Source organism: Callospermophilus lateralis, chromosome 3 (genome assembly GCF_048772815.1).
Source record: "Callospermophilus lateralis isolate mCalLat2 chromosome 3, mCalLat2.hap1, whole genome shotgun sequence".
Classification (NCBI taxonomy): Eukaryota; Metazoa; Chordata; class Mammalia; order Rodentia; family Sciuridae; genus Callospermophilus; species Callospermophilus lateralis.
Genome location: NC_135307.1, coordinates 23,064,684 through 23,087,320, shown reverse-complemented (window position 1 = coordinate 23,087,320; position 22,637 = coordinate 23,064,684). Strand labels below are relative to the sequence as shown.

Below are 22,637 nucleotides of genomic sequence, written 5' to 3'. Positions count from 1 at the left end.
GTATGAAATAATTATTTCATGTGATAAAACTATATAGCAAAAATTAGACAAAAAGATTTTGGCAACAATAGGTTTTAGCCTACTGCTGATTCATCACTAGCTGAAGCAGGAAGAACCTCCAGGATGCACCTGCTTCAATATAATAAAAACTGAAAGTTCTTAAAATAATGTGTTTATTAGCAAATTACTAGAAAGACAACGTTGAGTCTCTAAGCTAATTCTCCAAGCAAAATTACACTATGGAAACTGTTACTACTTTTTTTTTTTAATGGTACTGGGGATTGAACCCAGGGTTATGGGGTACCCTACTAATGAACAATATCACAAGCCCTTTTAAAATTTTATTTTGAAACAGGGTCTTGCTAAGTTGCCCAGGCTGACCTTAAATGTGTGATCTTCCTGCTTCAGCCTCATAAGTAGCTGGGATCACAGGCATGTGCCACTACATGCAGCTTAAAAATTTTTAAACTTGTCTTAAAAATTTTGAAGTTACTGACTGGGATGTCCTAATTTCAAATCACTTATCTCAAGTAAAAATTCCTCACAATAGTGTTAATTTCACTATTAATTTTTTCCATGGAGAGAGTCTGCAATGATTTCAAAGCTATTCTTTTAAAAACCTGTACAAGAATAATTATCAGTTTTAGAAACAAGGTATTCACTCCTTTGGTATGATGAAGTTGGTTATCTATGCAATTTAAAATAGTGATGGCTAGCAACCAAATCTGACACGTAAAATGAAAGGGGAAAATATGTCATTAAGTAAGTTCTGTAGTTTTGTGTAAAACTTCAGATTTTCTAGATAAGAAATCATATTTTGGGTCTATGATGACAGTATCACAATCTATTTAACATTAAGAGTAAGATTCTGGGGGAAGGGGATTAGCAAGGATGGTGGAATGTGATGGTCATCATTATACAAAGTACACGTATGAAAACTTGAATTGGGTGTCAACATACCTTATATACAAACACAGATATGAAAAATTGTGGTATATATGTGTATTAAGAATTGTAATACAAAAAAAGTACATGTATAATGGCATAAATTGAACATACTTTATATACAGAGATACAAAAAATTGGGCTCTATATCTGTAATAAGGATTATAATGCATTCCACTGTTGTCATGTATTTAAAAAATAATAAAATCAATAATAAGAAACAAATCAAATATTAAAAAAAGAGTAAGATCCTTAATTTGTGGCACATAAGAAATTATTGTATTGCTTTATATTTAAACTAGTAGAAATCTGCTCTTGCAAATTCAATTAAAATTATTCAAGATGGTATTCCTGTGCACAGGAATGGTGCTGCACACCTGTAATCTCAGAAATTGGGAGACTGAGACAGGAGTATTGCAAGTTCAAAGCCAGCCTCAACAACTTAGTAATGCCCTGAGCAATTTAGTGACACCCTGTCTCATCACTGAAAAAAAAAAAAGGGTTAGGGATGTGCTTCAGTGGTTAAGCTCTCCAGGGTTCAATCCCCAGTACCAAAAGAAAGAAAGCAAACAAGCTTAAAAAAGTAAAATAATAACAACAAAAAACAAAAACAAAACAAAACTGAAAACACTCAGCAGTCCAGCTGAATATATATGTTTTTTCACACTGCTGGCAGGTACATAAATTAGCACAACCTCTCTAGAAGGGACAGTTAGTCATACTTTTTAGGATTTAAAAGATTCACATCTTTAGATGCAGTTTTCCTACTTTTAGGATCCTTACTTACAGAAAGCTCCCACAAGTATTCAAAGAGATTATATGTAAGAGAGATCTGTACAGTATTGTAATTTTAAAAATATAAGACTGAATAGAAAATTAGAAGTTCATTGAACCAGAGAAAAGGAAATAAAGGGAAAGGTGGGAGGATGAGAACAGAAAAGACAGAATTTTTCCTATCCTTATATCTGAATACACAACTAATGTAGCCCCACATCTTATACAACAACAATAATGGGATCCTAATTGAAACAAGTTATTCTTATTCTATGTATATATAGTATGTCAAAATATACTCTACTGTCACATGCGTCTAGAAAGAATAAATAAAAAGAAAAGAAATTCCACAACATAGAAGCATTCATAAAACTCCACTGTTAGATGAGTCATCAATTCATTTTAAAAAATCAACCTTTAAAAAAAAAAAAACCTCAAAGGTCTACTGATAGAGGAGATTGGTCACATCAACTTTGGCACAACCTAAATAGAAATGTGGGTATTATCAACACTGAGGGAATTAAAGATAACTAGAGAGTAGTGTAGACAGGTAAAAGGACAGAAGGCTGAATCCCGAGTCTCATGTTTCAATATTAGGCAGATAAAGGAATCAGCAGCTAAGTAAAGAAAGCATCTTCAGAGATGGGAACAAATAGTGGTGAGGCATTACTAAGATGAGGACCAAGAAATGACCAGGAATCCACCAATTATAACGTGACTGGTGGAGGGATGATTTAGTGGTCTGGGAGGGGACTAACACCTCTTAGAACTAGATTAGAGAATAGGAATACAGGAAGTGAAATCAGTGATTACAGACCACTCTCTCAAGAAATTATGTTATCAAGGGAGTAAAGAAATAGGGTGGTACCTGGAAGGGTACAGGTTTTTTATTTTAATGTAAAATATACCATGTTTGAATGCTGAAGGAAATAGTTTTGAGAGAAAAATATAAATGTGGCTAGACTGCTGTTATATATATTGAATTAAATGTCTGGGGAATATAAACATACCCTGTCCTCATTTTTTATTGTAAAATCAAAACAAAGCAAAACCCTAAACATTAATTTGATCTATATGAATAAACACAAGAAATTTACTTTGCAAAGTTCCCACTTTGAGAACATTTACAGTGTTATTAAAGATTGATATTGTATAAGTTTAGACTAGTGTTCTGTTAAATAGAAGAAAATGAACTATTCATGCTGCTTGTTTGAGGCAATCTCGTTCATTAAAACATAGTAATGGGGCTGTGGTTGTGGCTCAGTAGTAGAGCGCTCACTTAGCACACATGAGGCTCGATTCTCAGCACCACATAAAAATAAAGGTATTGTGTCCACCCACAACTAATATATATGTGTGTGTGTGTATATATATACATATATATATATATATATATGTATATATTTAAATTATATATAATTTTTAAAAAACATAGTAGTCAGTAGCATCTAATTCAAATGTATTTGTAGTCAAATATAACTGAAAAACAGTTTGTGTTAAAAGTTACAAATCTCAAGACAATTGTAAAAGTGTTTACCAATTTTATTAAAACATCAAGATAAAAGCTCCATCAACAAACTGATCATCTCATACACACACACACACACATCCCCAGAGTACTGAAACAAAACACCTGTGTAGATGATTTAAGGGAAATCACAGTTGTCATACTTGATTTAAAGTAAATGGGACAGCATGATCTCACTCATTTGGAATCTAAAATGCTGATCTCTTTCTTAAGTAGAGAGGAGAATGAATGGTGGCTGCAAGAGGCTAGGGTGGTTGTGATTGGGGTGGTGGGGGGAAGGTCAAAGGATATATAATTATAGTTAGATAGGAGGATAAATTTCAAGAAATCTATTGTATATGATGTACAAAGTACATCAAGAAGACTATGATCAATGATATATTATTATTTTGAAAAATGTTTGAGGGATGTGTGCTCTTAACATAAAAATGACAATGTAAGGCAAAGCCCTGGTTAAAAATTAGCTAGATTTAACCATTCCACAATGTTATGGGTACTTCAAAACATTGTTATACATAACAAAGCATACAATATTATCTGTCAATGTAAAAAATTTAAAAATAAATGAATGAATGAATGAAAATAAAGCAAATGGTCTAGGCCAAATGAAGCAGTATTACTGTTGCCTGGGAATCTGTCCTAGTAATACTTAGGGGAAAATACCAATGTTATAGGCAGATTACTTTGCCTGTAAAGTTGAAAAACTATATTTGTAAACAAACACGCTAAACACAGTTGAAAAACTATATTTGTAAACAAACACGCTACATTAATGGAGTCATTGCTTTATAGATGAAAATGTATTTTTCAGTAGAAAAATGAACTATGATGTGGAGTATGAACAAAACATCAGAGTTCATAAAAACCTCAACTCTGTATGAAAAGAAACTGATCATTTACAGTACAAGGTGACAAACTTCATAACAATCAGGTGACAACATAGCCCAAAGCCAGTAGAATAAAACTTGTTCGGAACAATGCTATTTAAGAACAATGAATTTCTCTACACAATGGCTTGGCAGGTAATTTAAATTCCAGAGGCCCTGGTGGGAGTGAGCATGCCTTGGTTTTCCCTAAGAATAATTTTCTAAAAGAGTTTTCTTGCACAAATAATTTCTTATAAAAGCAAACAAAAGAAACAATAGTCAAAGTCTTTTCTATTAAAGCCTGGACCCACTGCAGGCCCAGCCTATGCTTCCCTTCTCTTCTACCTTTTTTTTTTTTTTTTTTGCTTATTAGGTGAAAGGTCATTCTTTCCCTGCCATCCCTACTAAGCAAAAGGTAGACATGCTGAAGCCAGATTTAAAGATAGGTAGTTAGTGTAGTTAGGTAAATCAGGTCTAATATCCAGTAAGATAAAGAAAATGTAGACCATTATCGAATGGAGTTCAGGAAACCAGAACAGCAATTGGGGAAATTGAAATGTTAATGTCCCCAAGGCCCAATCCCATCCTAAGGAACTGAAAGTAGCAGCTCCCAGCAAACAGAGAGACACTAATCAAACCACCCCAGACCCTTCCTGCACAGATTACTCCTCCAGTCCACCTATCTCCCACCTTTTGGCCTTCCCTCAATCACTGCAGGATTGAGGGAAACAAAGGACAGGAATGTGGGAGGACTAAAGAAGACCTTAGCTATAAAAAAGAGAAGACCTCCCCCTTCCATGGATTTACGGCCTTTTGGGTCCCCTTCTTCCTCCAGGGAGGTCTTTTCTGCTGTCCTTTAATAAAGCTTCCACTTTCCACTCTACACTTGCCTTGGCGTGCTTCTCTGGTGTTATACTTCAGCATTATTGTTTCTTGTCACCCGATAAACATCGGTAACAATGCCATTCTGTTACTCAACCAACTTGCTTCCTTTGGAACCTGATTTACTTAAGTTTAAACTCAATTCCTTTTGTGCCACTGAAATATTTCATGATGCTGGTTATTCTATTTAATTATTCTTTTTTTTTAGTTTTTAAAACTATAAGGATAATGTGTTTATTTTAGGAGATAATCCAAACAGAAATGTGTACCAAATTAAAGTGTAGAGTGGAGAATGGAAGGCTTTATAAAGGATAGCAGAAATGGCACAAATTAAAGAAAAATCAGTCATCTTTATCTACCACTTCAAATTCTTTTTCTCCACAGGTAAGGATAGTTAACAGAAAAGAAATTTTGGACTGTTTTCATGCGTAAACACGAAAAAAGGGCCTTTTTTTCATATAAAGGATCTGTGATGTTTTATTTTTTGTCTTAATGAATCAAATCATGATGCCCAGATATTTGGTCAAATATTAGTCTCAATGTTTCTGGAAGGTGACACTTGGGTGTGATAAACATTTATTTCATTTTAATACTTTGTGGTACTAAGGATTTAATCCAAGGGTACTTTGCCACAGAGCTATATCCCCAGCCTTTTTTTTTTTTTTATTAGACAAAGTCTTGCTAAGTTGCTTAGGGCTTTGCTCAACTGATGAAGTTGTCCTCATACTTGTACTTGTCCTGCCTCAGCCCCCAAGACCCTGGATTACAGGTGTGCACCCTGTGCTCAATGAGAAAATATTTAAATTGGTGGACTCTGAGTAAAGTAGATTACCCTCTGTAATGTGTGTCAACCTTATCTAATCAATAAGTACTAATTAGAACAAAGACCAAGCTCTCCTGAACAAGAGATTTGTTAGCAGACTACTGTGGTTCTGTTTCTCTAAAGAACTCTAATAATACAGGATCATAGTAAGTGAATGTGTTTATCAGCTTTTTGCTGCTGTGACCAAAATACCTGACATGAACAACTTGGAGGAGGTAAGACTTATTTTGGCTTATAGTGTCAAAGGTCCCAGTTAATGGTGCCAACTTCACTGAAGAAACATCATGACGAAAGGACATAGGAGAGGAAAGCTGTATCAGTTCATGGCAGCTAGGAAGTGGGGGCAGGGAACGCTATAATGCAGTCCCTAAGGACAAAACCCGAGTGACCTACTTCTTGCTCCCGCCTCCTTATCATTTTCTTCATTTCCCAGTAAGTCCATTCAAATGATTAATCCATCAAATGGATTAATTCACTGATGAAGCCAGAGCCCTTACAATCCAATCTTTTCACCTCTGAATATTGTTGCATTGCTTTTTGTGGGACATTCCAGGTCCAAATATAGCAGGGAATTGTTTTACAACATGATGTTTTTACTTACTGTATTACTGACATTCTTCCAGAGACCGAAAGGACAGATATGGCAGAGTTCTATTAGTGGTTCTGCAGGGCTTTTGCTTTTCTAATTCAGGCATTCCTAAGGATCTAGGACCTATAGGTGCAGCTACTATTAGGACTGACCACACGGAATAAACATGGGGATGAAGTCAATCTACTAAGGAGCTGAACAGGGGAGAAAGAAAGAGCTGGACATCCTGATGGCAAAAGCCCCTAACCATCTACCTATTGCCTACTTAGGGAGCTTTGTTTTTGCAAGCCAAATAAACCTTGATTTCTGCCTCTGTTTAGTGAACTTTATTTGTAACCAACCATGTTCTTTTTAAAATGGCTACAAGTACTCTATAGCAGGGAATATCACAATGTAATCAATCCTCTCTTGATGGCTATTCCTTCATTTTCAACAAATGTTAATTGTTATGAAAATAGCTAACACAGAGGTCTATTATCCTTTGAAAGGCCTGCTTATATGGTAGGCCCTTGGATGGTGACTGGGAATTTAAGCATTTGGGAGAGTTCCTACCATTCTAACTTATGAAAGTTACTTACTGTGTCTAAATTGCTTGTATAAATGTGCAGTTTATGTTCAATACCTGTTTTTGCCTCATGTATCTTTTTCCTATGCTGATTTTTCTTTGCATACTTTTACTATAATAAATCATAATCAAAAGACAGTAGAATGAATTGGACATAACTTTCCTATGTGAATACATGACCAGTTTAACTCCATGTCATGTACAACCACAAGAATGGGAAGTTATATTACATGTATGTGTAATATGTTAAAATACACTCTTCTGTCTTGTATATCTAGAAAGAACAAATAAAAAAAATAAAAAAATAACGTGGAACAAAAAAAAAAAAACAAAAAACAATAATAATCAAATCCTTTTTTCTTCTAGCAAATTATCAAACCTTGGGATGATCTTGGGTACCCAAGGGCACAGCTGCCAACAGAAGTGGGATTTGATCTTGACCCAGACTCACTGAAATATGGTGAAAGTATGTTTTGAAAGAGGAAGGATAAAGGATGGCATATAATGATTCTCCAGTGTCTGGGTGGCTAGAGTCAATTATGATACGAGGTCGTAGCTGAGTGGCTGGCTGTTATCAGAGGTAAAAGTACGTGTGGGATCTGAAAATGATAGAACCAACTTCAGAAAGGTTGGTTTGCTTTGGCTGCTGTTGGCCCCACGGCCCCAAGGCCCCACGGCCCCATGGCCCCACAGTTAAACTGAGGGGAAAAGCAGAGTAGCCCAGGTGATGTGTGATGTCATTGGTTTTTATCTTCCCTCCAATGGAGGAAAAAGGACCCTAAAGTTCCCCAGGGTAGGCCTAAATGTAAAAATTTGCATTCTTCTCTTTTAGTAGGGGGAGAAACATCAAGTGCAGGGCTGAAGCAAAATTTTAGTTAAACAGGGGTGGGGTTGGGGAAAGTGGGAGGAGGAAACACTCTAGCAGCTTTTTCCAGCCTAGCTGCTGCTGTTGCTGTTGTAGCCTCCCTCCCTCCACTGCACTGCAGCCTGTCTCTGGCAGCTATAAGATTAAGGTAGCAAATGCTGAACTGACTACTGAGAGATTGAGTAAACTGTATAAGAAGGGAAAAAATGGATATTTTTAGTAATTTATATATCTGGATATAAGATAAAAATTAAAATGTTAAACATTTATGATTTCATAAATACTAGAGGAATCCTCAAGGGAAGTGACAAAAAAGAAATGTGTCAGTGGGACATAAATTCCTTGCTTTCTGCCATCAGTGGCTGTGTTATTCAGCTCTGAGTACTAGAAACAGAATAGTCTCTGTAGCTGATCATTCTGCTATGGAATTTGGATTTTTCCTTATTGAAGTGTCTGGAAATAGGGAGATAACAATAAGATGAGATGCTCTATAAATGAAGATATACTTTTGGAGTTTTCAAAAACTGATTTTAATTTCCTGATGAATTCTGGTGAGAGTTGAGGTATGATGTTTAAAGGCTGATGATTTTCCAGCCTGATGAGTATATTTTTGAGTGGGACAATTTGGACTCTTTAAGATTGACTAGACAGGGACTGGGGTTGTGGCTCAGTGGTAAAGCATTCGCCTAGCATGTGCAAGGCCCTGGGTTTGATCCTCAGCACCACATAAAAATAAATAAATAAAATAAAGATATTGTGTCCAACTAAAAAATAAATATTAAAAAAAAAAAAAAGATTGACTAGACAAAGGAGCCCAGAAAAGCCTTGCTTATCAACTGAACTTCCTGGCTCTGGAGCATTTCACCTCTGTTATGACTGAAGAAAAGTTGGCTTTTTTTTTGAATCCTGAATTTATTGACCTTAATTCCCAGATCTAAAACCTGACCTAAACTGCTTGGTGTAAGCTATCAGCCTCAAAATGAGCTGAATGCAAGCATAGGCTCAATGAACAGAACTCAGAATCTGCAACCCTATTCATTTAGGACACTTCTCTCTTTTTGTTTGGCGGGACTGTCTGAGTCATATAAAAATGCCCACAGAAAAAGCTTGTTCTCTGAAGGGACCAGTTGAAATTCAGCTGCAGATTGGCTAGGTATTTCTGATACGGAGACTGATGGCATTCTGAACATGTGATTACTGCCAAAAGTTCCAAGTTAGGAGAATGTCCATCACAGAAATCCTCTACTCTGAAGAGGTCAATCTGACTCCCTCTCAAAGCATGTCTCACGGTTGCTGACTCTTGTATTTGCTTTCCTTATTAGCTTAAGTTACAAAAATGGACTAACACCCAACACGGCTTTCCTCACTCCTTCCTGCTCCACACACTTCCATGAAATCTGATTTATTAAGTATGGTTGTCCTTTGAAAGGAACTGTTCTTTTCTAGGCTGCTCCTTGGATAAATGATAAGGATGAAAGGGGTGTGAGGATATGATGAAAACCCATTCTGAATGTTTTGAAAATTCAAAATTTTGCTTTGAAAAATTTCTGAACATCAACTTTCTGGCGACACTGTATAAAAATGCTTTTCTCTGAAGATGTTTTTGTCCCTCTAGTACACCTGCTTCTCTGACAAAAGTTATGGATGAGATTAGGGGAAGATTGAAAAAAATGTAAATTATGATCTCTTAATAGAAACACTGATTTTGTAACAACTGAGGAATATAAACTGAAACCCCTGATCTGGGGAAGCAAGAAGGAGGTAAGATAGCATTAGTGATTTTTGTTTTTCAAAACTATTCCAGAAGTTTCTACTGCTTCCTAAAGGAAAAGTCTGTGTGTCTTTCCAAGCTGTTGGGAAAGTGACTGAATTCACACTGTGGAATCTATGATTATACCTGACAGGGCTGACTATGAAAAATAGAAGGTGGCCCAGCCCTTGCACTTTTCATGCAGAAAATATGTATCTGTGATTGAGACTCATGAGTTAGATAAATTAGGTCACAGCAAAACAAGTGGAATCTACAGGCAGTCCCTGTGAAACCAGGGACTGGACTAATTATTTGGGCTGGAGTAGGAAGCCTAGGATAAGCTGCCCATGGTGGGAAGCCACATTGTAGCCTAATGTATGTCTTGTTTGAGGTGCCCAACAATTGTAAACTCATTGTTTTCAGGGTTAACACAGGTACCCTGTGGGACTGAACTCGTAACAGTGCCTCAGTCTTGGAAGGCTTTCAGGTCAGCCTCACCTCACTGGCTACCAGTCATGCTGTGCCTGAACTGATGCTCTGGGACAGGTTAAAGAAGGATTAATACAGAAACTTGAGGAGGAGGCCCTCTTGTTTTCTAAGATAGACATATTACAATTAATAGGATTTGTTTCAACTGGCTAAGTATAGGACTTAGCCAGCTAAGTAGAGGACTAAAGGGCATAACTGAAATCAATACAGAAGGTTGGCCTCACTACTGCCTGGGACTTACTGAGAATAAGTTTGCTGTAAAGACATCTTGGTCAGTGACCAAGGGACAGACCAGGCAGAGAAGAGTTAAGTACCAGGTCTAAACTTCTATCCTTGAAAAGGCCTGCTTATAAGGGTTGCCTTTCTAATCTGTGAAATTAGAATTCTGGTGAGTTCCCACCATTCTAATTGATAAGAGTGGCTCACCCAAACTGTACAAACAGTAAGGCTTATGCTGAACACCTGCTTTCCTTCTGAGAGTCGGAAATTTTTGGCATATGCCAGGTAGAAGGTGCCAATTTAACTTGTTCTCAAGAAAAACTCCAGGTACTGGATCTCCAATGAGCTTCCCTGATAGAAAATATATAACATGTGTTACTGCAACTTTAGCTGGGGAAATTAAGCACATCCTGTGTGATTCTACTGGGAGAGGACTCTTGAAAGCTTGCATCCAGTTTTTCCCAGACTTCACCCTATGCACCTTTTCCTTGGCTGATTTTGTTTCTTTTTCTGTAACAAATCATAGCTGTGACTACAACTACACACTGAGTGCTTTGAGTCTTTATTGTGAATTACTGAGTCTGGGGCTGTGGTCTTAGGGATCTCTAATACAGTTGAAAATAAGTGTAAGATGTTCAAGAAACAGTAAAAAGGCAAGTGTGGCTGGAGTCATGTAAGTAAAGCTGGACAATGGAAGGGTCTTATCATGTAAAGGTAGTAAAGGTAAGTTTGGATTCTGTGAATGACAGGAAGCCACGGGAGGTTTTTGAGCAGAAAGAAGGATCAGTGCAGCTGCAGCCAGGGATCTGAAAGAGTGAAAGCAGGGAGGCCAGACAGGAAGCTCTCATATCCAGAAACTCTTCAATCATCCCTTGGTAGTTCAGAAACTATTTTAGAAAGGGTAAATATAAGTTTATCTTTAAGGGTGAGCAGAAATTTGGTAGATGGATTTGTTTAAGGAGTGAGGAAGGCATTTTAAGCACAGGGGAGAGAACCTGAAAAAAGGCCCAAGGCATAAACTGAAGGGTGTAGTTAAGGAATGCTGGGAGCCATCAGCCAAGTAGGTATGACAAATTCCTTGCCAGCTTACTCCCATGCTGTCTAGTGGAAGGACTTCTGAAAGGTGACCTTGCTCAAGGACCAGGGCAGGATCCGTGTTTAGGGTGTTCCCCCTTTAGAATAGGGCAGTTTAGCATAATAGGAGAGTAGGGTGTTCCCCCTTTAGAATAGGGCAGTTTAGCATAATAGGAGAGTAGGGTGTTTCCCCTTTAGAATAGGGCGGTTTAGTATAATAGGAGATTAGGGTGTTCCTCTTTTGGAATAGGGCGCATCCTGCTGCTGAGTTCCTCTTGAGTGCTTAGGGTCAGACAGTATATTTTGGGAGACAGAAGCCCATGCGGAGTGGATTTGGGAGAGAGTGGATCAGGGCAGAGTGTGGATTTGGGCAGAGAACGTGGATTCCCCCAGAACGTGTTTGTAGACGGCCGGTGTGAGTTCGGGAATAAAGAATTGCTGTTTGAATCTACAAGCTGTGTGGAGACTCCTGATTTGTGCCCAGACAGAGACTGTGGCATTTGGCGGTCCGTACGGGGAACATCTGAAGAAAAGGTAAGTGAAATTGTTCGTCCCTGAAGAAGAGCGAAAGAATGGGTGAGAATTTCAAAAAACAATGTGTTCTTGTTCTAATTTATTTTGTTTTTATTTCAAGTTGCCTGTTCCTAGAACTTTCTCAGGCAAACTGGGGAAAATGGTTGACTCAAGGTTTTAAGTTGTTCGCCTCCGAGGAAGAGAAATTGTTAGAGAAAAAAGGCACCCCAGTAAGACCAAGAACAATTAGGGCATATGTTGATACAATACAAAAATGTAGCCCATGGCTTTTTAAAGACGAGTTGTTAAATATATCAATGGGGCCATCATGGTATCCTGTAGAAGGATTTTTCTTCAACAAGAAAGAGATGGCTAGTTCTGTTTACTACGCTTGTCTAAGATCTTGTTTTTTACAGACATCTGACTAAGTTACAAAGCTAAAGTGTTAAAATATCAACCACTAAATATGAAATCAAGTACTCTTTACTTATTAAGTTCCATAAGGTAATATATTTAATCATTATGTGTGTTTTCATAAATTGGTGAATGGAAAAATGTTTAATATTGCTTTGGTCTGTGTCTTTGCTGAAACAAGGTTACTAAGAGTTAAGATTCTATCATGTGTAATTTATATACAAAGAGTATAAGAAGTTTCAGTTGGGTTTCAATTATAGTATTATAGTACCATAAAAAACATGAAAGTATTTCATCTTATTAAAGTGGAGTAATTTGTCTAGATCAGAAATTTTATAAGGGTTATTTCAGAATGTGAATTTATAAAAAGGGTTAACGGCTAGAAAAGAGATATTAAGATTAAAGATGTGAAAATATATTTTAATATGGAAGGTTAAAAAAAATGTTTCTAGGTGAGATAATCTCTGTGTGGTAAAGTAAAAAGTTGTAAAATGCCATTTTAAAAGATTTTGAGGAAACTAGACTTACTTTAAAAGTTTGAGAAAGGAAAAGAAGAAAAAGATATTTGTACATGGCAGATTGAGAAAAAGCTTCTTAATGGAGTAAAAAAGGCCTTTGGTTGAAGGGCAGCCATGTAAACTAACATTTAAGCGATTTAAAAAGAATCTAAGCCTCGTTTAAAAGAGTGAAGCTGTAGGTGGTGAAAAAGTACATTTAAAAGTACAGTATAGATGATAATTAAAAGGCTTTAAAAGGTTAAATTGAAGGTGGTTAAGATGCCTTCATGATGGAGGGAAAAAAAAAAACCCATGATAATGGGAAAATAATAGGATAAAAGATATTTAGATAAAGACGATTAAAACTTTGAAGTAAAAAACTTTAAAGACAGAAGTACAGAAAGATAAAAAAAAAAAAAGAGAAGATATAGGAAGACAAAAATTTTAAACCCTCAAAATAGGAAATAAAAGAAAACTAGGAGGAAAAAAAAAAGCAACTAAGGGTGAATGTACAAACCTTAGAAAACTAGAGGATAGAAATAAGATAGAAAATGCTTGAAAATATAAAGTAAAGGTATTTCAGATAGAAAATGCAAAAAGCTAAGACAACTATTAGATACAGACATGTACTTATTAAAGCAAAAAGAGAAAATTGGAAAGGGGTATATATCCCCCAAAGATAAACTTAAAATAACGCTTTTTACTCTAAACTTTTTAAATTTGGATTCATCAGGACTTAGTGCTGCGGAAAGGCATATGTATGTGCATAAGCCTAAAGTTCTTTGGAAAGATATTCTAACAGGACAATGGAAAGGTCCTGATCCAGTGATTGTCTGGAGTCGGGGCTCTGTTTGCGTGTTTCCACAGGGAGAACAGCAGCCGATTTGGATTCCAGAAAGACTAACTAAAACGATTTCTACAGATCGAAAAGAAGATGATTTGACTCAAATCCATAACAGCTGATATCCAGAACTCCAGCTTGGCCATTCTTACATCTGCGACTGTGATTAACCAGGATGCTTTTTTCAATATCTATTTTATTATTGCATTTTTCCACATCATAAGGTTCTATTTTTATTTTTTGAGCTCATACAAACCTAGGTTAATGTTTTTCTGATCAGTTTTATTTTTTTGACTATAGAGTTTTTAAACATTGCAATGGAGATTTCACCTAGGTAAAGCTACAAGGCCTTTATTATTATCTTATGTGTTGTACGTTTGTTTGCACATTTGTGTTTTGTGTTATATGTCTGTGTGTGCGTATGTCCATATTTCATATATGAGGAGCGCTCATGAGAAAATGGATCCGAATTATTTACTTTTTATTCACGTGATTTAAATGGCTTAATTTAAATTAAGTAAACAGCTGTTAAGGATTCTTTTTAAAGGTGGTTAACAGATCTGCTTGTTTACTAATTTAAATCAGGTAAACAGCTGTTAAGGATTGTTTTTTAAGTAGGTTAACAGATCTGTTTGTTTACTTTCACCTTTCCTTTTCATTATATTTAATGATTCTTTTCAGGATAATGTCTTTTTAGCATCATTGCCAGAATTCCTATCTTCATCCCAATGAATATAACTCAACAAGTATGCTCAATCAAGGAGCCAACTTACTTTGGGAGGCAACGGACTTTGGGAGGAGACGGACAGATTGATAGATTCCTCCACTTTGAACCGCTTGCAGAACTTGCCTGGACTATGTAACTACGTTTAGTGCAGCTATTGTGGTAATGCTGGCATATATTTGCTGATGGTGTCACCAGTGATCTTTGCTGATGGTGTCACCAATGATGCAATTTTTCCAAAGGAACTGTCAATTGGCTTGGTGTCATGGCATTTCTGTATCCTCCTCCCTTCTGCTAGTGATGGTCTAAATTTGGGGGCCAATGGCTATATGCTGGACCGGCAGTCAGTGACGGGTATGATCCAATTGCAATGGTATCAACCTAAGACAGGAGGCTGACGCCTAAAGGTCAGTTACCTAAAGGTCAGTTTTCCGATGACGGGTAAGAACCATATGTTGAATTGGACAACCTACCAGGCGCGGTCCTTAAGCCACATTAACCTCACTCCCCCACTGGCACCAAGGCCAAATTTGGGGGCCAACAGAGGTGAGGCAAAGAACCTCACCCCCCCACTGGTGCATAGACCTATCCACAAGTATGGCTGTATGCTGGACTGGTAGTCAGTGACGGGTATGATCCAGTTGCAATGGTATCAACCTAAGACAGGAGGCTGACGCCTAAAGGTCAGTTACCTAAAGGTCAGTTTTCCGATGACGGGTAAGAGCCATATGTTGAACTGGACAACCTACCAGGCACGGTCCTTAAGCCACATTACTTGTTGTTTAATTAATCAGAAGGGGGGAGATGCTGGGAGCCATCAGCCAAGTAGGTATGACAAATTCCTTGCCAGCTTACTCCCATGCTGTCTAGTGGAAGGACTTCTGAAAGGTGACCTTGCTCAAGGACCAGGGCAGGATCCGTGTTTAGGGTGTTCCCCCTTTAGAATAGGGCAGTTTAGCATAATAGGAGAGTAGGGTGTTGCCCCTTAAGAATAGGGCAGTTTAGCATAATAGGAGAGTAGGGTGTTTCCCCTTTAGAATAGGGCGGTTTAGTATAATAGGAGATTAGGGTGTTCCTCTTTTGGAATAGGGCGCATCCTGCTGCTGAGTTCCTCTTGAGTGCTTAGGGTCAGACAGTATATTTTGGGAGACAGAAGCCCATGCGGAGTGGATTTGGGAGAGAGTGGATCAGGGCAGAGTGTGGATTTGGGCAGAGAACGTGGATTCCCCCAGAACGTGTTTGTAGACGGCCGGTGTGAGTTCGGGAATAAAGAATTGCTGTTTGAATCTACAAGCTGTGTGGAGACTCGTGATTTGTGCCCAGACAGAGACTGTGGCAAAGGAACAGAAAGGATGCTTGGGGAAAGAGCTGCAGATGAGGTTACAGAAGGCAGCTGATATGTCAGACTTTGAAGACTCTGTGAATCATGCTAAGGAGTTGCACTTCATCTCATAAGGCAGATGGAGAGGTTATGACTGATTGTAAAGGGTTAAACTTGGGTTTCAGGAAGCTTAATAATGGCAGCAACATAAATGAGGGGCTGACAAAAACAGCAAGTTTAGAAGTAATTGTCATATAACCCAATTCTAAAGCATTCTGAATTGCATACACACAAAGCCATGCATAAATAATCTATTATATATGTATAAGAATAAAAGCTTTGGGCTGGGGTTGTGGCTCAGTGGTAGAGCACTCGCCTAGCATGTGCAAGACACTGGGTTCAATTCTCAGCATCCCATAAAAATAAATAAATAAAGGTATTGTGTTCAACTACAACTAAAAAAATTTTTTTTTTAAAAAAGAATATAAGCCTTTTCATATACTAAGAAGAAATTAAAAATGAATCTCTCTCATTAATGAAGACTAAAACAAATGAAAACACATCTAAACATTTGTCAAGTTGTAAGTATAACAGAGAATTACTCAAGTGATTTTAAAACACTTATAAATCCCTAGTAAAACATGTACTAAGGACAAAAAAATATACAGAAATCTCAGACTGCTTTCAGTGGCCCCATGGTCAGTGGTAAGGCTGTTGCTGTTAGTTTGAAACTATACATACATATAGATTAGGACAAAGCAATATAACATTAATGTCATCAGGTACGAAGAATTCCAGCATCAACAAAAACTAACACAAACATAAAAGGAAACAAATAGAGGTCTGGAATGACAGAAAAGCTAGTGGTAGTTCTGCAATCTGTTCTGTCCTCTTACTGGCTCAAGAAATAGAGATGACTTGATCAAATTACCTTAGAAACATGCTAATGAGAGACATTCTGGCAAGCACATTAAAAGTACTTCAGGAACAATGCTTACTTACTGAATGCTTTAGCAGGATAGATTTGGTCTATCTAGATTGCTTATTATGCATAAAGCTGGGAGGTATACTACAGGCATTACTACCCAGAAAATGTAAAAAATTACACAATTATCAAGAACATACTACAGATGTCTCATGATTAAAATAGCTCTTTTGTAGAAATGATATTCCACATGCATCACTTAGAGGTCTTATATGTTAAAACCTGGGCCACAGCTCATCCTAAATCGAGGCAAGAAAGCACATGGGCACAGCTCTGGCAGTCATGAACTTTTCTTTGCTTTGACTGTCTTGTGACAATTACCTTTTTTGAAAATATTCAAAGATAAGAGCTCTTACTGTTCTCAGTTCAATTTGTCAACCCAACCCTTTGCATCATTTCACCAATAATGTTTAATTTGAATTGGAAGTATTAGTGTGAATATTTCCTAACACTATCTACCAAAACTTAGTGGTCATACACATCTTTTGAGGCCTAAACTGTGGAATATAACTCATGAAAATAATTCAGGTTCCTTGGAGAAACACTGATATTAATTTCTGGGTTTGGAAATGTATTAAGATGAATTGAAGACTTCTTGGCCTGCCTGAAAAAAAGTTAAGAAAGTTAAAAAGTTGTGAAAAAAGTTATGAAAGTCAAAAGAACAAAGGAATAAATTTAAAAGGATTCCCAAAGGCCAAACATGGGATGATTTGAGCAACAAAAAGAATTGACTATAATATGGTGAAACATAAATACATAAAAATCTAAGAATCTGTAATATTCCTTGTGATATTTTGAAATGTATATTTGGCAATCCTCTCAGTTTCCTCACACAGTTCCTAAAACCCTCAGAATCTCTGGATTGATAAAGTATCTTCTGTATGCTAAAGAGATAACATACAGAGGCTTGGGGGCTCCTGGACAGTTATGAGAGCTTATTGCCAGGGGAACCATGTGATTAGAGGGTTAGAATTTTAAGTCCCACCCTTCAGAGGGGCTGAAGATTGAGCTATACATAAATGAGTGGAAAATGAGTTATCACCCATGCTTACATAATGAATCTTCCACAAAAACCTCAAAAGACTGAGTTCTGAAAGCTTCTGGATTGTTGAACACACATAAGTTCCTAGTGGAGAGCATACCTAGAGAGGTAGAAAAGCTGTGTTTTCTTTTATAACTCACTTTTTGCATCATGTCTACTTGTGCTCTTCATCCATATCCTTTATAAGATCCTTTATGATAAATGGGTAAATGTGTTTTTCTGCATTCTTTCAGCTGCTCTAGTAAATTACTTGAACCCAAAGAGGAGATCATGGGAATTCCAGTTTATGACTGCTAATCAGCTCAGGCACAACAACTTAAGGCTTGCAACTGGCATGTGAAGTGGAGGAGGGAAATACTCTTATGGACTCGGCTCTCAATCTGTGGGATCTGATGCTAGCTCCAGGTAGACTGAGTTAAATGAGAGGACCCCCAGATGGTGTCCAATGGGAAGTTTGCTGTCAAATGCCTGCTTGATATGTGCAGAAATATTCCCACATATCTGGTATGAGAAGTGTTTAATGAGAACAGAAAAACATACTTTGTTTTTTATTATCTGTTTTCCCCTATGTCCCCGACAATGCTCAAAAACAAAGCAAAGCAACAAACAATATAAAAATGAAACAAAAAGAAAAAAAAAAAAACAACCCACACATCTTTGGTCTCTGTTGGAGGGAATCAAATTATTACTTGAAAACATTTCAAGGGAAAAATAATCAACAATTTATCCTGCTGGCCCCAATTACCTGAAAAGGGAAAGTTCGCTATAACAGAATCCCAAGTAACAAATCCAGAAGGAATGGTAGAGAGTATCACTGCTTTGTAACCCAAAATGAAAGACAGGATCCAGAAAACAAACACAAATGGTGGCCTTCTAGGCAAAAGTCAAAGAGAAAATGTGGTATGGCTAGATCAAGCTAATGCCAACTGATCTCACTGATGAAACTTAATATCACTAAAAGTGGAACAACTAGATACTATTATATGCCTCCCAATGTAATGCAGTATACGTGTAATAAAAAGCAGAACCAAACATATTCAAGCCTCTAGAGCTAACTTACAGTTTTTAGAATATATAGCAAATAGTAGAATAAACTAAAATAACAATACAAGGATACAACATGCTAGATCCATAATGTGGGAAATTATATAGCATAAAAGACACTATTTTTTTAACAAATAAAATGACACTTAAAAAGAAGGGCAGGAGACTGTTACAGATTATGAGAAACTAAAGCTCTTAGCCTGGATACTGATTCAAACAAATCAATTATAAGAAAACATCTGAAACAAGTGGGAAAATTGAACAGTCTGGGTATTAGGTGATAAAGAATAAAAACTAATTTTATGGTTTTGTTAGAAAAAAAATCTTACTTTTAGAGATACATACAACAGTGAAAGAACATGTAGAATCTGCTTTAAAATTCTCTAGAAAAGAAAAAAAATGCAAGGGTATATGGGGTGAAAAGATGAAACTAGAGCAGCAGAATGTTGACAGACGCTGAAGCTGGGCGACAGATAGGTATGAGGGGGTCATTATACCCTCCACTTTTGTGCATATTTAAAACTCTTCCTAATAAAAAATAAAAGAAATGAATTAAACTAATACTTGGCAAAAGTTTAAAATAGTAATTCATATTTGGTTGAGGTATGAGAAAAATGTTAGTCTCAAAGGAAGTGAACAGGATTCTTTTTTTGAAAAGTAATTTAATAATTATGTATCATATATATTTTCTTGATTTACATTTAACCCAGCAAAATTTATTTTTAAGAATTCTAAGAAAGCCTAGTGTGGTAGCACACACCTAAATCCCAGCTATTCAGAAGGCTGAGGCAGGAAAATTCCAAGTTTAAGGCCAGCCTGGGCAACTTAGTGAGACCCTGTCTCAAAATAAAAGGACTGGTGATATAGTTCAATGGTAGGGCAACCCTGGGTTCAATCTTCAGTACAAAAAAAAAAAAGATTCTAAGAATATGATATGCACAAAGATAAATTTAAAATGATCTCACAGTACACAACCTATTTCTAAGCTATGGTAAATTTATATAATTTTTTATAGCTATTAACCATCCAATTGTAAATGACTAATAACATGGGAAAATGTTCATGGCAAGCAGTTAAGTACAAATTGCAGGCCATAAAATAGTATATACATTTTAGCCAAATTTAGTTTTCTTTTTTTAGTTGTAGACAGACACAGTATCTTTCATTTTATTTATTTTTATGTGGTGCTGAGGTTTGAACCCATGGTCTACCATGTGCTAGGCGAACGCTCTACCACTGAACTACGACCCAAGCCCCAAATTTAGTTTTCTTAAAAAGTATTCATTTAACTATAAAAAACAACCCATAAGTGTATGCTTCAAAATGTTAATAGCTGTTATTTCTAGTTGATGGAATTAAAATATTTTAAATTTTTTTAAAGATGGTTTTTCTATTCATGAGTAGGTACATTTGTAGATAAAAAATGAATTTAAATTTTTAAAAGTTCAAATCTAGATCAGTTCCTGAGAGTGGTTAACAATGAAATAATAAATGGCTATGGTGGTGATTTCTGAAATAATAAACTAAATGACAGAAGGCTGGAAGGATAAGGCAAAGCAGAAAATTTTTTTAGAAGAACAGGCATTTAGCTCACACAAAGAAAATTTTAAATTTAAAGGAAGTGTCAAAAAGAAGAAAAAAGCAGATTATAGTTTACATGTTTATAAAAGCTTCAACTGGAGAGTTATAAATATCTAAAACAAATTACCTAGTTATTCTAACAATTCTGAAAAAAGCTGATGTAGCATGATAGACAGTTCTCTATTCTATTTTGTGTTCCACCCTGATAATTTTAACTTATTATTTTTGGTATACAAAAAGAAGTTTTAGAATATAAATATAAATCATATGGAATTTCCTCTATTGAATTCAGTTCATGTAACATAGGTCAAATCTGTTAAGTGAATAACTAATATATTAAAATCTAGAAAATGCCATAAAACTATACTTTCACATGCGGTTAATAACTAACAAAATCAGACTTCTTCAGCATTTTTCTACACTCACTAATTTTAAAACTTCAGTTATCTCTTTCTGAAATCAAGCAAAAGCAAAAAAAACATCCCGACTACCTGGTTTCCGTACTTTCTTTGGCTCTTCATGGTCCTTGTTTTCTGGATTTGGAGATTCCAGAAAGCTGATTTCTTCTGTGACACTTTCCCCTTCCTGGTTCCTGAGGCTGTCTTCCTCTTCTTGAATATGGGATTCCAATTCTGATTCTTCTGAATCAAGAAATATCTGACCAGCAACTACTCTGCCTGTGGTGGTATGGTCCTTTACTGACTCATCTGATGGCAAAGAATTCTGAGAATATAAAGTATTTTTAGTTATCAACAGAACCAAGACTCCCTCTAGCCATCCTTCACTTTTGCAAACCCAGCTATGTCTCCTTCAGCTCATCCCTATAGGCTCTGGCTGACATGCCTTCATCACTTGCTTGACTCATTCTTTTTTTAGAATTTCAACTCAGATGCTACTTTTCCCAGGAAGCTTTTCTTAATTCCAAAAGTCCGGCTTAGGTTATCCCTCTACATGTTCTCATCATATATTATACTTACTCTATGATAACATTGTATTAAAATTTTCTGTTTTTATCTACATTTCTTCTAGAGATTAGAGCTCATATAGTGTCCTCCTTGGATATGTAAGAATCAGTCTTACTCATTTAAACAATCAATAAGTGCATAAACTCATTTTTCTTTGAAAAGTTATGTAAGTGGAAACAAATGGCAGAAGTTCAGTCCTCAAAACTCAAAGAACCCCCCCCCCCCACCATACACACGAACTAAAACCAATTTCTAATTAGGCAACAAAAATATTACCCCCTTAAGCTTCTCAGATATACACACCGAATGTTCAAGTAGAAATTAAAGTTAATAGCCAACAATCTTTTTTTGGTACTGGAAATTGAACTGGGGCATTCAGCCACTGAGCCACATCCCCAGCCCTATTTTGTATTTTATTTACAGACAGGATCTCACTGAATTGCTTAGTGCCTTGCCACTCCTGAGGCTGGCTTTGAACTCATAATCCTCCTGTCTCAGCCCCCTGAGCCTCTGGGATTACAGGTGTGCACCACCACACCTGGCAATAGACAACATTCTTTTTTTTTTAATATTTATTTTTTAGTTGTAGTTGGACACAATACCTTTATTTTATTTATTTATTTTTATGTAGTGCTGAGGATCGAACCAAGGCCCTTGCGTGTGCTAAGACAAGCTCTCTGCTGAGCCACAACCCCAGCACCATAGCTAACATTCTTAATGAAAGTATCAACTATACTCTCTTGTAGATCAGTGATTTTTTTTTTACCCTAGAAGAGTTATAACTAATATTGATGTTGCCTATCTTTTTCTTTTCTTTTTAATTCAATTCTGTTACTCAAAAGACACATGCTTCTAAATTGTGCAGCAAATACTGGCCTGTGCAAATTTTAGTACACACCTTGGAATCCAAGGATTCTTCCTGGCTGCCTTCTTCATCTGTAAAGAAATTTTAATACAATTGGTCATCTTTTCTGTTGGGAAATTACAAATATTATTAAAATAAAACATTTGATAAAACAAATAAACAATTATTTTAAAATTGGTTGTATTCAGCATCTGGTCTCAAAATATTGAGTGAAAATAAAAAAACAGGTTGAGGGGGTAACTTCTTTCTTTCTCTAGGTAGGAAAACCAACTGTATTCCAGTCAAAATGAACAACCCCAGATACTTTACATTCCATCCAATTTCTGTAAATAGTCTGTTACTGAGAATGAGTTATTCAGTTTATAAATATAAATATCCAATTTCATATTCTAGTCTTCTACTTATTCTGTTCTCTGCTCAGGATCTGGAGTTACATTGGCTTATTTTAGTGCTAACCAGCATTTAACTGTTTGCTA

At 36.4% G+C, this 22,637-nt stretch overlaps 1 protein-coding gene across 1 annotated transcript in view; it reads right to left on the bottom strand.

Moving 5' to 3' along the window:
* Positions 1 to 22,637, bottom strand: part of Sel1l (SEL1L adaptor subunit of SYVN1 ubiquitin ligase) — a 61,518-nt gene that overhangs the window by 33,557 nt on the left and 5,324 nt on the right. Inside the window, exons 2-3 of the mRNA XM_076849785.2 lie at positions 22,195 to 22,232; positions 20,823 to 21,054 (exon numbers count right to left, since the gene is read on the bottom strand). Coding sequence (XP_076705900.2) covers positions 20,823 to 21,054; positions 22,195 to 22,232 — 270 coding nt within the window. The remainder of the gene's footprint in view (positions 1 to 20,822; positions 21,055 to 22,194; positions 22,233 to 22,637) is intronic.